Raw genomic sequence first — 11,923 nt, forward strand, 5'->3', positions numbered from 1 at the left:
CCGCGCTCCCGCCCAGGCTCCCGGCCCTGCCCCCCGGCGCCTGCGCAGTCTGGCCTCCCAGTTGTTTTGCTTCCAGAGCGTGTGCGGTAAGGCTTTTTAAAAGGTGCTCTTTTCTACGGATTGACTGCAGGACCGCAGGAGGATTTGCAGCTTTAAAAGCTTCAGAACTTTACAAGTGTGAAGTTATCAGTCCGTCACTGGTCCTCGTTTGGTGGATTAAATCATCGAAGGGCTCCGAGGCAGAGATCTTTAAAACTTGAGTTAGAATAGTTGTATATAGTGCGTGGCATTTTCATATTTCTTGTCCATTTCGTGATCATGTATGTATGTGCTCTTTACAGTTTTTAAGCACGTTGGTTGCTTACAGGGCCCGTGGCCTGTACTGGCTGGGGCTCGGTGCCACCATGCGCTGGGACTCTCAGGGGTCTCGGCTCCTGCACCTTGTGTGATCGGCTGGAGGTCATGGAATGAGTCGCTACTCTGGTTTGCAAACTGGCAACAAGACCATAACAACCAAACAGTGTGACAGCACTGTTCCTTTTCGTCTTGTTTCATTTCCTGGGGACTGCCTGGATTCTACTTAGGTTTATTAAGTCCATTTTTTAATTTGAATCTTAATCTACTAGAGTACCTTGAAAAACCATTATTGCTAGTAACTTCTTTTGAACTTGACAAGCGTTTATTTTTTATCTAAAAGTTTATTTCATGTGGTGTGTTTTAAAGCCTCTCGACAGTCCGATGCCTCGGGGCCTGTTACTGCAAGCAAGTCCTCGTCACTGGGGAGCTTCTACCACCTTCCGTCATACCTCAAATTGCACGATGTCCTGAAAGCCACTCACGCTAACTATAAGGTACTGCCTGCTCCTTTTGTAAACATATGCACATGCTCAAATTTCTAATAGATCGGGGATGTGTTTCTTCAGATTTGTGGCTTGTGTGTGTACGTGTATGTATGTACGTATGTGTACGAGACGGCGTGAGATATGAGCTACAGTAGTCTTTTCAGGTTTTCTCTGGAATCCTGAGAGTGTTTCCATGGGGATCATGTTAATTTGCGGATTAATTTAGGGAGAACTGGTATCGGAGATGTTAAGCCTACCTGTCCAGAGCGCGGGATGCTTTTTTGATTGAAAACTTCTTGTGTGTGCCTCAGATGCACATGAAATTTAAAGAATTTTAAAAAGAGTTTTTGAAGATTATTTCACATAGATTTTGCACATTCTTTTTTTTTTTTAATTTTTTTTTAATGTTTTATTTATTTCTAGGAGAGAGAGAGAGAGACAGCGTGAGCAGGGGAGGGTCAGAGAGAGAGGGAGTCACAGACTGAAACAGGCTCCAGGCTCTGAGCTGGCAGTCAGCACAGAGCCCGACGCGGGGCTCGAACCCACGAACCGCGAGATCATGACCTAAGCGAAAGTCGGACACTTAACCAACTAAGCCACCCAGGCGCCCCATGCACATTCTTGATAAATGAGTCCCCAGATGCCCAGACAGTCATCTTCTTTTGTTATTGATAGATATTTCTCAGGGTGCGTTTGTTTGTTTTTTTAACCATTTATGAACTTAATCTGGCTTTTTTCCTGAAGGATATCAATACTTTTGAAAGATCAGAATATTTGACCACATTTTACAAAAGATTCAGAGGCTTGTTTTAGCCGATGTTTCTCATGTCATCCACCCATGTAGCAGAGGGCACGTAGGAAATACTCCACAGAGAAGGTGTTTCTTTCCTGCCTATTCTCGACTCCTGTCCTGAGTCCTAGGGCCTTCTTGATGATCCTGGCATCCACTCCATCCTTACCGCTTCCCCTCCGGGACTTCCTGGGCTCCACGCTGTACCCCGAGCATCGTGGCCCCCAGTGTCCCAGATGCCCGTCTGGATAGGTGTGTGTGGAGTGCCTGGCACGTGTGAGATCTGTCACACTGCCCCTCCGTCTCCTTCCTTCTTCATTCTCTCCACACTGGCTGTGTCATCAGGTCCCACCCTGACCCTCGTTGTTAGCTCCCCTCAGAGCCCCATGACCCTGCTTCTCACCTGTGACCTCTGTTCTTCGTCAAGATAGGCCTTCCCATGCGCACGCCCCTCACCCTCTCATCCTGCCATGCCTGCTGAAGGCGAGCCCCTACCCTCCTGTCCTGTGGGATGTGGCCCCATGGAGTCTCCTGTCCCCGTATCCCCACGCGTCCTTCCTCTGCCTGCTGGAAACCACCTCACGGGGACACAGAGCACTCATGGTTGTCACCTTCTGTGTGTGTCTCCCCTGCGGCCTCCCCCTTGGCCCAGGAAGTGCTTGCTCTCTCATCACAGCTGGCTAGGTTTGATTTCTCTGAGCAGAGTTCTTTCTCTGTTGTAGTGTTTTGCACGGTTTTTGCCAGTTTTTCTTTTTATGGACGATCCCGCCCCTTTCACCCTTCTGCTTACACGTTGCATCCTTGGACCTGACTCATTCTGTTAGATAGGGGAGTTGCTGCATAATTTAATTCAGCTGGGTCCTTTAGAATTATAATTTAATTCTTCTTAAAATGTATTTAATATTTTGCTGTAGCCAGACTGAAAGGCAGTTCCTGGATCTGATCATGATTCTCAGGGGATATCAACACGTATGGAACAAAACATGTATTTTCTAGGTTTTGGTAGGGTGCTTATCAGATACTGGTTATAATGGACACTAAAATTTTTTTCTCATGCTGCTAGGTCAGAAATTGTTTTTCAGCAATATCAACGTAAGCTGGAATGCCTTTGAAAGGTGACAGTTTTATCTGGTTCCTTCCCAGGGCATTTGCCCAGCGCTGAGAGACCCCAGACCGCGGGTGCTAGGGCAGCCCAGCGGGACACTTACCGCGGACAGCACATGTCTTTGTTGCAGGTGACAGGACGGGACGGCGCCCGTAACCCTGTGTTCTCTCCCTCCGCCTTCCCAAGGTTACCTTGGACCTTCAGAACAGCGCTGAGAAGTTTGGGGGCTTTCTGCGCTCCGCCTTGGATGTTCTCTCGCAGATCCTCGAGCTGGCAACGCTGCACGATATCGGGAAGGTTTGTGTTCCGTTTCCTCCCCCTGAGCCGTGGCCGGCATGAGGGCTGTCCGGGCACTTCTCACAGGCAGGAATAGCTTGGGGAGAAGCTTCCGCGGCCCTCTGCTGCGGCGAGTCTTGTCTCAGCCTCACATAGAGAGTGTCCTACTTGCATCCTGTTTTCAGGGTTTTTCTGTAGGTTAGCTTCAACCCAGTTCATTCTAGGGTATTGGTGGCTTTAAACCGTGGTGGCAGTCCCTTTGCTTTCTGTCTGCCCCTTGCAAGCGGGAAGGGCGAAACGGACGTGGTCAGGCTGTGTGGCCGGCTCCGCGGGGGCCATGGGACAGCAGAGCTGCGGCTGAAACTCCTGCACTTGGGTCCAAGTCCGGTATCCCCTCCCCGTGTCCTACAGGGGGCGCTCAGACGCACAGGACAGTGTTTAAGGACCTGCGCGGTAAATGCCCGTCTCGTGTGTCCACGTCCCGGGCCTGTAGGCCACGTTTCACCGTGGTCACTTTCCTGGGTGTGTGTCCCCTGCCGGCTCCAGGCCCTTATTTCTCATGTGTTTCGGGAGCCTTGAACGTGTGCCCCCAACGTACGGGGTGCTCAGGAAGTTTATGTGTTTTTATCTAAGTCTTCTTCTTGACTTAGTTTCCTAGTTTTCATCATCACAGCGTGTATGTTATCTTGTTTCTTCTCTTCAGGTGCTTCTTGGGCTTTTCCCCATGTCCGTGTGGTGCCTGCGCTTGTTTTAATGGCGGGAGAGTGTCCTGTTCTTACCGGTGCTGTTATTGTCCCCTCTGAGTGAAACCTGGCATAGTTTGTTTTCCTGATGCCACCTTCTTGGTGAGACCAGCTGGCTATCCAGTCCAGGGCGCGGCCCCCTCTCCCTGCGCGGCCCTGTCAGCACAGTGATCTGTCGCTTTTCCTCTCTCGGACAAGCAGGTCCTTAAGGTCCGTGGGCTGTGTATTTTAGCAAATACACAGATAATGTATTTTAGCAAAATAGGGAATATAACACAGTAAAATAATTTTTTTAACGTTTATGTAGTTTTGAGAGAGAGACAGAGCATGAGCAGGGAAGGGGTAGAGAGAGAGGGAAACAGATTCTGAAACAGGCTCCAGGCTCTGAGCTGTCAGCACAGAGCCTGACACGGGGCTAGAACTCACAGACCATGAGATCATGACCTGAGCTGAAGTTGGACGCTTAACCGACTGAGCCACCCAGGCGCCCCAAGGTAATATAACACACTTTAAATTTGAATGTTAGATACGCCAAAATAAAAGCCATTTAAATGAGATTTTTAAATAATAAAATTTTCTTATTTCAGGGAATTAAGATGACTTTGTAGTTTGTTGTTTTTGTATATTTTCTTTTGGGGGGAATGTGGTTTCTCTTCCTTTTTTCTTTTAACTTTTTATCATGACTGACACACACATATAGCAATAGTGGTTTTTCAGTTGCAGTCAGTGAACTTATCGAATGATACATTTACCCTAATATATGAAGGTAAATAATTATCAAGTCACAATCTGATGAATGTTGATGTTAGATGATCTGTCTATTCCTGAAAACGGGGATATGGTTTTATAGATACTTATGTGAAAGTGTGTGCAGTAACTTCCATTTCTCAAGATCCTTGTATCTGGGCCAGGACGGCCTCTCCCCCTCTCCCCTTGGTCTTTATGGATAAAGATAGTTTTGCTCCCCTCAGCTTCCCTGTTGTTCCGAGTTTATCGGTTGTGCTGCCTGATGAGAGAGGCCTGTTTGAGCTCCAGCCTTGGCTTTCCCCACATCCCCTTGTCTGTGCTTGGGGAGCCTCTCCTCCTTAACTGCTGAATCTTCCTCCTTGGTCTTTTCGATGAGAGTAGAAACTTCCCAGGTTTTCCTTTGCACTCGGCCACTGGCTGTTTGCGAGAAGTCTCCTTGGCCAATGGCCGTGCAGGCGAGGCCGGGACCCCTCCTGCAGATGCACGCAGCTGCCCATGCCCTTCCTGCGGTTGGGGTGGCGGGTGCCTTGCCACCGTGTAGACACTCCGGACGTGCCATCCCCGGCACTGGGGACCCGAGCCTCACGGACTGCTTGGGGGTGTGACCTGCAAAATGTCAGAGCAGGTTTTCCTCGTCGCTGTGAGCTTCTCTGGGTGTAGCGGGTGAAGGCGAAGAGAGATTTTAGAATAAAGAGTAGAGTTGTTTTGTTTTTCTGAGTTCTGACGCTGGGGATGAGAAGTCATAATTCTATATTCTTGACAAGTAATGGTCTTTATCTTTCTTCTCATCTAGACCTTGTTTATTCCACACCCAATTTTATGTAATTGGAATGTGTTACGAGGTGTGATTTGTTTGTGTGTTGGCGTTCTCTCTGGCCATTGTTTCACACACACTTTTCCCTGCATCTCCTTACTGCTGTCCGTATTATAGTTATGTTTTCTCTGGCTGCTCTGGAGTCTTCACTGGTCTTAAGTGGTTTGACTTTTATGTGCCTCAGTGTAACTTCCCTTACATTTCTTGTGCTTGGGTTTGTTGAATTTAGACCTCTGGCTTTATAGTTCTCTTAAAGTTAGGGAGATTTGGGGCCATTATTTCTTCAAATATTTTTTTCTGGTCCTGCCCACTGCTTTTTCTTCTCTCCAAAGGGGACTCGAATTACCTGCATATTCGGATGTGTAAGGCTATCCCATACGCAGCGCACGGATGCTCCTTTCAGGTTTTCTGTCTGTGTGGCATTTTGTGTGGCTCTCATGGCTGTGTCTTCAGGCTTTTTGGTCTCTTCTTCTGCAGTGTCCAGTCTGACTCTTCATTCCCTCTAGTGCGTTTTTCATCACTAACATTGTTTTTAGCTCTAAAAGTCTGATTTCAGTCTTTTTTAAAAATCTCTTATATTTCCGCTTAAGTGTTTGAGTGCGTAGAGTACAGTCATGACTTCTATGTCCTTCTCTGCTAATTCTAAAATACTGTCCAGTCTGGGTCATTTTTGATTGATTTTTACTCCTTATTGAGGATTGTGTCTTCCTGCCTCTTTGCCTGCGTGGTAACCTTTGATCGGCTGCTGGGCATCGTGAAGTGTTATTGGGTGCAGGCATTTTTGTCCTCCTGTAAGTCTTCATGGGCTTTATTCTGAGATGGAATTAAGTTGTGTGGGGACCGTTTACACTTGGGTGTCACATTTGTGATGTTTGGTGGGTTGGAGCAGTGCTCAGTCCGCGGCTAATTATTTCCACCACAGGCAGGGCCTTCCTGGGAGCTTTACCTGGTGCTCCGTGAGTTACCACTCTCCCAAGTTGCGGGGGAGCAGTAACTGTCCCTAGCCCTTTGTGGGTGCCAAGCACTGCCCCGTAACCCTTTCTGGTGACTGTCCCCTGGCCTTGGGGGTTTCCTCACACGCCCGTGATGACTGGTCCAGAGTTCTGTCTGGGCAGCTGTCCCGTTGAGCCCTCACTGCTTCAGCTTCCCAGACTCCTAACTCCTCCTGACTTGGGGTCTCTGTGCCCCCCCTTCCTGTGCCTAGACCTGGAAACTCTCATAGGGCAGTGGGCCAGTGCAGTATGGGGGTCGCCACTCGTGTTCCCTGTCTCTCAGGGTCACTGTCCTCCAGCGCCTGCTGCTTGGCATCTTGTCACTGCAGTTTCACACGGTGCCCTGTGTTTCGTTTGGTTGTTTGGGCGGAAAATATAAACGGACCCTCGCCTCGTTTTGCCGGAAGTGCACATCCGTCTATTACACCGCATGTTAGCGTCCGACAGGGACGTGGTCCTGTTGCTGCGCGTGCAGACACCACCATGGCCGCCGTCCTCACCAGTGTCAGGGTCTGGTACGGTTTCCGGCGGTGTTTGTTAGGAGAGTCAGTCCTTTGCTAGACAGACCCTGACCGGAAAGACTCCGGTTGTAATTCTCTCCGTTAACGTTTATCGGATACCAGCCATGGGCCGGTAAAACCAAAGTGCAGCACGTAACAAATTCACCCTGTAGGGTACAAACTCGAATGCTTAGAGTCTAATTTGAGGAAGTCAGAATATTAAACATATGTGGGCCTTTAGAATTTGAAACCAACCAAAGTCTGGGGATTGTACCAACAAGTGAGACGAGAGGCCTCTTGCGTCTGTCGGTGTGAGCGGCAGCCCTTCTGACGGAAGCGGTGGCCGGCGACCATGCAGGTGTCCGGGCGGGGCGCCGCTGGTGCTGAGCGTCTGCACTGGTGGTGTCCTGAGAGTCCGTGTCTTTGTCCTTTTCGATGTCCCGAGAGGACCCTGGGAGCCTCGGACCTTATTCTTTAGGGCGGTAAAAGTAGTTTGTGAGGACAGTGTGTGCAGGCGGCTGTTTGTGCAGACACCGCAGGACCCCTGGTAGTAAACGCCACCAAGCGCCCACATCTTCTGTGCAGCCGGACGCCTGCGGGGCTCCCGAATTCCTTCCCTGACAATGGGCTGGGGGCGGAGTGGTAAGTGGATGTCTGGTGAGCGTTCCCGAGGAGGTGAGCGTGTGAGGGAGCAGCAGAGGCGCCCGGGAGAGAGGCTGGAGAGAGTGGCTTCGATACCCGTGCTTCCTGCCCAGCCCTGTTCACAGTGGTGGATGGCGAGCCCCCTCTGGTGTGGACCGCGGTTCGCATCCCTGATAATGCCGCCCGTGGGTCCCTGACCACACGTCTTCCCGCAGTGTGTCGAGGAGATCCTCGGGTACCTGAAGTCCTGCTTCAGCCGGGAGCCCATGATGGCCACTGTTTGCGTTCAGCAGGTAAAGACGTCATTTCCTGGGCTCCGCTTCTAAGACCCACACTCTGGGCACGGGGACGGGTTGTGGCTTGTCCTTTAGAAGGTGGTGTTGGTGGCATGTCCAGCAGCCCCTTTGTGTCACGCGTTGGCCGGCTCTGATATTGGGCAGAGGGCCCCTCGTCCCTCCCCTCTGGGTCCGGACTCCTCAGCTGGACTCTGGTCACACGCTGCCGTTTTGGTGTCTGTCCAGGCTCCTGTTTGGAGCGCTGGGTCCAAACACAGAGTCACAGAGGAAGTCATGGCTCCTGGGCTTCTGACTTAAGACTCACATCGCCCTTTGCCATGGCAGTCTCACACGGTGGTGATGGCGATTCTGTGCAAGGAAGTCAGTCTGGAGTTCTGCGAGCATAGCCCGTTATTTTTAGCTGGGTTTGCCAGCCCTCTGGGAGACTCGTGTGTTCACGCTGCGCCGATCCACATGCTGATGGCTTCGCTCTTTCCCTCTAGTTGTTGAAGACTCTCTTTGGGACAAACTTGGCCTCCCAGTTCGATGGCTTATCTTCCAACCCCAGCAAGTCGCAAGGCCGAGCGCAGCGTCTGGGCTCCTCCAGCGTGAGGCCAGGCTTATACCACTACTGCTTCATGGCTCCCTACACCCACTTCACCCAGGCCTTAGCCGACGCCAGCCTGAGGAACATGGTGCAGGCCGAGCAGGACCGCGATGCCTCAGGGTAACCGTGCGCCGGTGCTGGCCAGGCCAAAACGTCGGGGAGGCTCCTAGGTGGAAGCATGGAAGAGCCAGTGGTGCATGATCTGTAGAAAGGGAAAATACATTAGCTGTGGCTCCGATACGTAGTCTAGTGCGTCCAGACAGCTTTAGAGAGTTCGGTCATTACCACGATGCTGGAAGCATGGCCCCGCCTCCAAGCAGGCATGTGGTCCAGTGAGCACGACGGCATCTGGGGGATCGTGTGGGCCCAGGGGCCAGGCAGGAGGAGGAGGAGGACACTGGGCACACTTGCTGTGAAGCAGCCAGGGCCGCGGTGTGGGCCGCGCTGGCACGCCGAGAGCAGGCTGCTGACCCCGGCGCTCATAGACCCCCTTTCCCATAGGCGCCACATGGGTGGCATGTCCTGGGTCTGTCCCGGGAGAGAACGGCTTCCACGTGGCCCAGTCGTGCTGGCATGTAGGCATACTTGAAGGGCATGGAGGAGTCTCGTATAATAGTACGTGGGGTTTCATAACCTTACAGCTAAGAGTCTCTCTTCAGTTAAATTTATGGTTGTATTTTTGACGCCTGGAATACAGTAATTGTTGCTTAAATAATCATAATTATTAGCAGATATTTGGCTACTCTGTGCTGTAACGAGAGAATTCCTTGTTTTCCCTTTTATAGATGTAGCGATGAAACAGCTACAGTTAACGTGCTAGTCAGGAACCGAGGAGAATGCCCTCGCTCCAGGCTTGACGTTGGTGACATACTTACTGTATACATAGATCCAGTCCTTAGGAGTAGAGCTGTTTACTTTGTCTAATAATACGGGGTAGAAACAAAAAACTGAGGAACTGTGTGTGTTACTGCCATGTAATTTCATACGTATTTCTTGAAAAGAGTGTAATTGATGTGAATGTTTAAAGAAACTTTTCCCCAAGAGAATCAAGTGAGGTCTTCTGAGTCACTGAATCTTTCAAGTGAGTGTCACCTTTGTGGCCTCACGGCAGCCTGGGCTACATGGCGGTGCGTTGCCTGGGCAGATGCTGCTCCTCAGAGGGCCTGGTACTGGCGACAGGGCCGGCTGGCGGCCCCTGCGTCTCAGCACGGCCTGGCGGTCTGTTAGGGGGGTGCCGCCACATGGCGTGGACACCCAGGTGCTTTCTGATGTGGACGGGTTCTGGTTTTGTGGATGTGAATTGGCGTGGCCTGGAGTGTGGCCGAGGACACGGGAGAGGACTGCAGGCCGTTCTTCACTCGCTTTCTCCACCTGCAGGTGGTTTGACGTGCTTCAGAAAGTGTCCACCCAGCTGAAGACAGGCCTCACGGGCGCCACTAAGAACCGTGCAGATAAGGTGAGCGGGAGGCCGCAGCTTTCAGTGCTCAGCACTTCCCAGCTCGGCTGCTTGAAGTTTTAGTTGAAGTCTAACTCACACATGTGTTCGTTCTTCTTTTTCCATAGAACGCTATTCACAATCACATTCGTTTATTCGAGCCCCTCGTTATAAAAGCCTTAAAGCAGTACACAACCACAACGTCCGTGCAGCTGCAGAGGCAGGTCTTAGATTTGCTGGCACAGCTGGTTCAGCTGCGGGTCAATTACTGTCTTCTGGATTCAGATCAGGTTTGTCACTTTCACTTTCATCTGCCATCCCTGTCATAATTTGATAAAAATTCTCTGGAGCAGACACTGAAATCCACCTGTAAGAAGTGTGCGATTTGCTCTTTGCCCACTAGTTGCTGCTCCCTACCAGTTTCACGCGCCCGTGACTCTGGGACCTGGGCACACACGGCGCGCACTCCCGCCTGTATGAGGCTGTGTGCCCAGGTTAGGAGCCTGTGTACGTGTGTCAGAGGCTTGCCTACCCCCTCCCCTCCCCACCCCAAGAGGAGTGAATTTAGATTGTAAGGTACAACGTAGATGTATCATTCAGGGGGCATTTTTGCAAAATCCGAAGGCTTACCATAAACATGTTATCAATTACGATGTTTGGTTTCAAGCAAACTGAAGTTGTGCACCTCTTTAAGAAGGAACTAGTGCTTAGAGCCGGACACAAAACTGGCTCTGCTCCAGTCCTGTGCCCTGTGCCGGTGCCCTCTGGGTTCCCTTCCCTCAGCAGCCCTTGGCGTCCACCACTTCGAATGTCAGGCTGTGGGAGGAGAAGGTGGACTGACGCGGGCATCTGATTACTAAGCCAGCCACGGGCAGTCTGTGCCACTCGGTGTGTGCGAACCGGAACCCGCCACTCCCCAGAGGTGTCTTTTCCGTGCTGTGCAACGTCTCCTGTTTTTCCACAGTAAATGTGCTTATGGCTTTCCAGAAGTGTCCTGAGCTGTCCGGTCTCACAGAATACGTCTGAGTTCTTGTATACAAACACTTTTAGTTCCTGTCGGGAACTTGTTAAAAACGGACACAACCAAGTAGGAAGAAAAGTAACCGAGTTTGCACATTTTAATTATTGATGTGAAATTTTTATTTTTCTGCATAGGTGTTTATTGGATTTGTGCTGAAGCAGTTCGAATACATTGAAGTAGGCCAGTTCAGGTAACAGCTTCCTGTTCTTTTAGATTTCTTGTCCTTAGTACAGAGTTACGTAGAATTTTAGCTTGTCAAGATGAATGCTTACTTGAAAGGGTTGTTAAGCATTTTTGTCAAATATTTTAAGCGGGGCTCCGATAAATACACTGTGCATTCTTGTTTCTCTTAAGAATTAACGACTGAGTGTCTGAGACTTGTCTAGAAGTGGTTCTGTATCTGGGACTCACAGGTGTCGGTTTTCACACTGCGTCTCAGAGCATTTCATTGTGGTAGCGGGGCGCTGACTGCCTCTCCTCTGCCGGGGCCCTAGCTGTCTTAGGCTTCGGAGAGAAGACGTGTCTTAGTCCCGGCCGTCTTGGGAGAGGGGACTGTTAGGCACTGGGGGCACTGGCGGCTCTGCCGTGCCAGACAATAAGGCTTGGCGCTTTCTCCTCCGGCACTTACAGGCGTGTGAGCACGATGACCACGCGTTATGATCGTTCAGTCTCTAAACTGCAGGGAACCCTTGAACAGCAGGGGCTCAGGGGGCCGGCCCCGCACACTCAGAAACCCCGTTCAGCCCGGGACACCCCCCCGCCCCCCAGAGCTGATCGCCAGGCCCAGAAGCCTTAGCGATCACGTACATACGCGCTTCACCTGTGCTCGGGGCCTCTGTGCGCCTGACAGTCCCGTGGGCCGGACACGAGAAGGCTCGCGGGCGCGCATGGAGCTGCCCGTGTTGGGGGAAACCCGCGTCTCACAGGCTGCCTTGCCCGGGGCTCTCCTGTCCTCACAGATAGGGACACACGGCGAAGGACGTGTCCCCAGCATCCCTTGCGTCTCGAGACCCAGCACCTCCTTACTCCACTTATGCGACTTCTTGACTATGTGATTGGAGCCGAGTTACTTTTTCTCCTTCGAGTCTCACTTTCTTCAGCTGAAGAGAGAAGGGGCGGGGGGAGAACAGAGAA

The 11,923-nt window shown here is 51.1% G+C and overlaps 1 protein-coding gene across 1 annotated transcript in view; it reads left to right on the forward strand.

The window, feature by feature from the left end:
• The window catches only part of HTT (huntingtin), a 131,105-nt gene that overhangs the window by 66,207 nt on the left and 52,975 nt on the right, over nt 1-11,923 (forward strand). The window contains exons 28-34 of the mRNA XM_077750593.1: nt 724-851; nt 2,924-3,034; nt 7,667-7,744; nt 8,230-8,453; nt 9,711-9,789; nt 9,897-10,058; nt 10,924-10,979. Of these exons, the coding sequence (XP_077606719.1) occupies nt 724-851; nt 2,924-3,034; nt 7,667-7,744; nt 8,230-8,453; nt 9,711-9,789; nt 9,897-10,058; nt 10,924-10,979 (838 nt within the window). The remainder of the gene's footprint in view (nt 1-723; nt 852-2,923; nt 3,035-7,666; nt 7,745-8,229; nt 8,454-9,710; nt 9,790-9,896; nt 10,059-10,923; nt 10,980-11,923) is intronic.

Source organism: Crocuta crocuta, unplaced genomic scaffold (genome assembly GCF_008692635.1).
Source record: "Crocuta crocuta isolate KB4526 unplaced genomic scaffold, BGI_CrCroc_1.0 scaffold179, whole genome shotgun sequence".
NCBI lineage: Eukaryota > Metazoa > Chordata > Mammalia > Carnivora > Hyaenidae > Crocuta > Crocuta crocuta.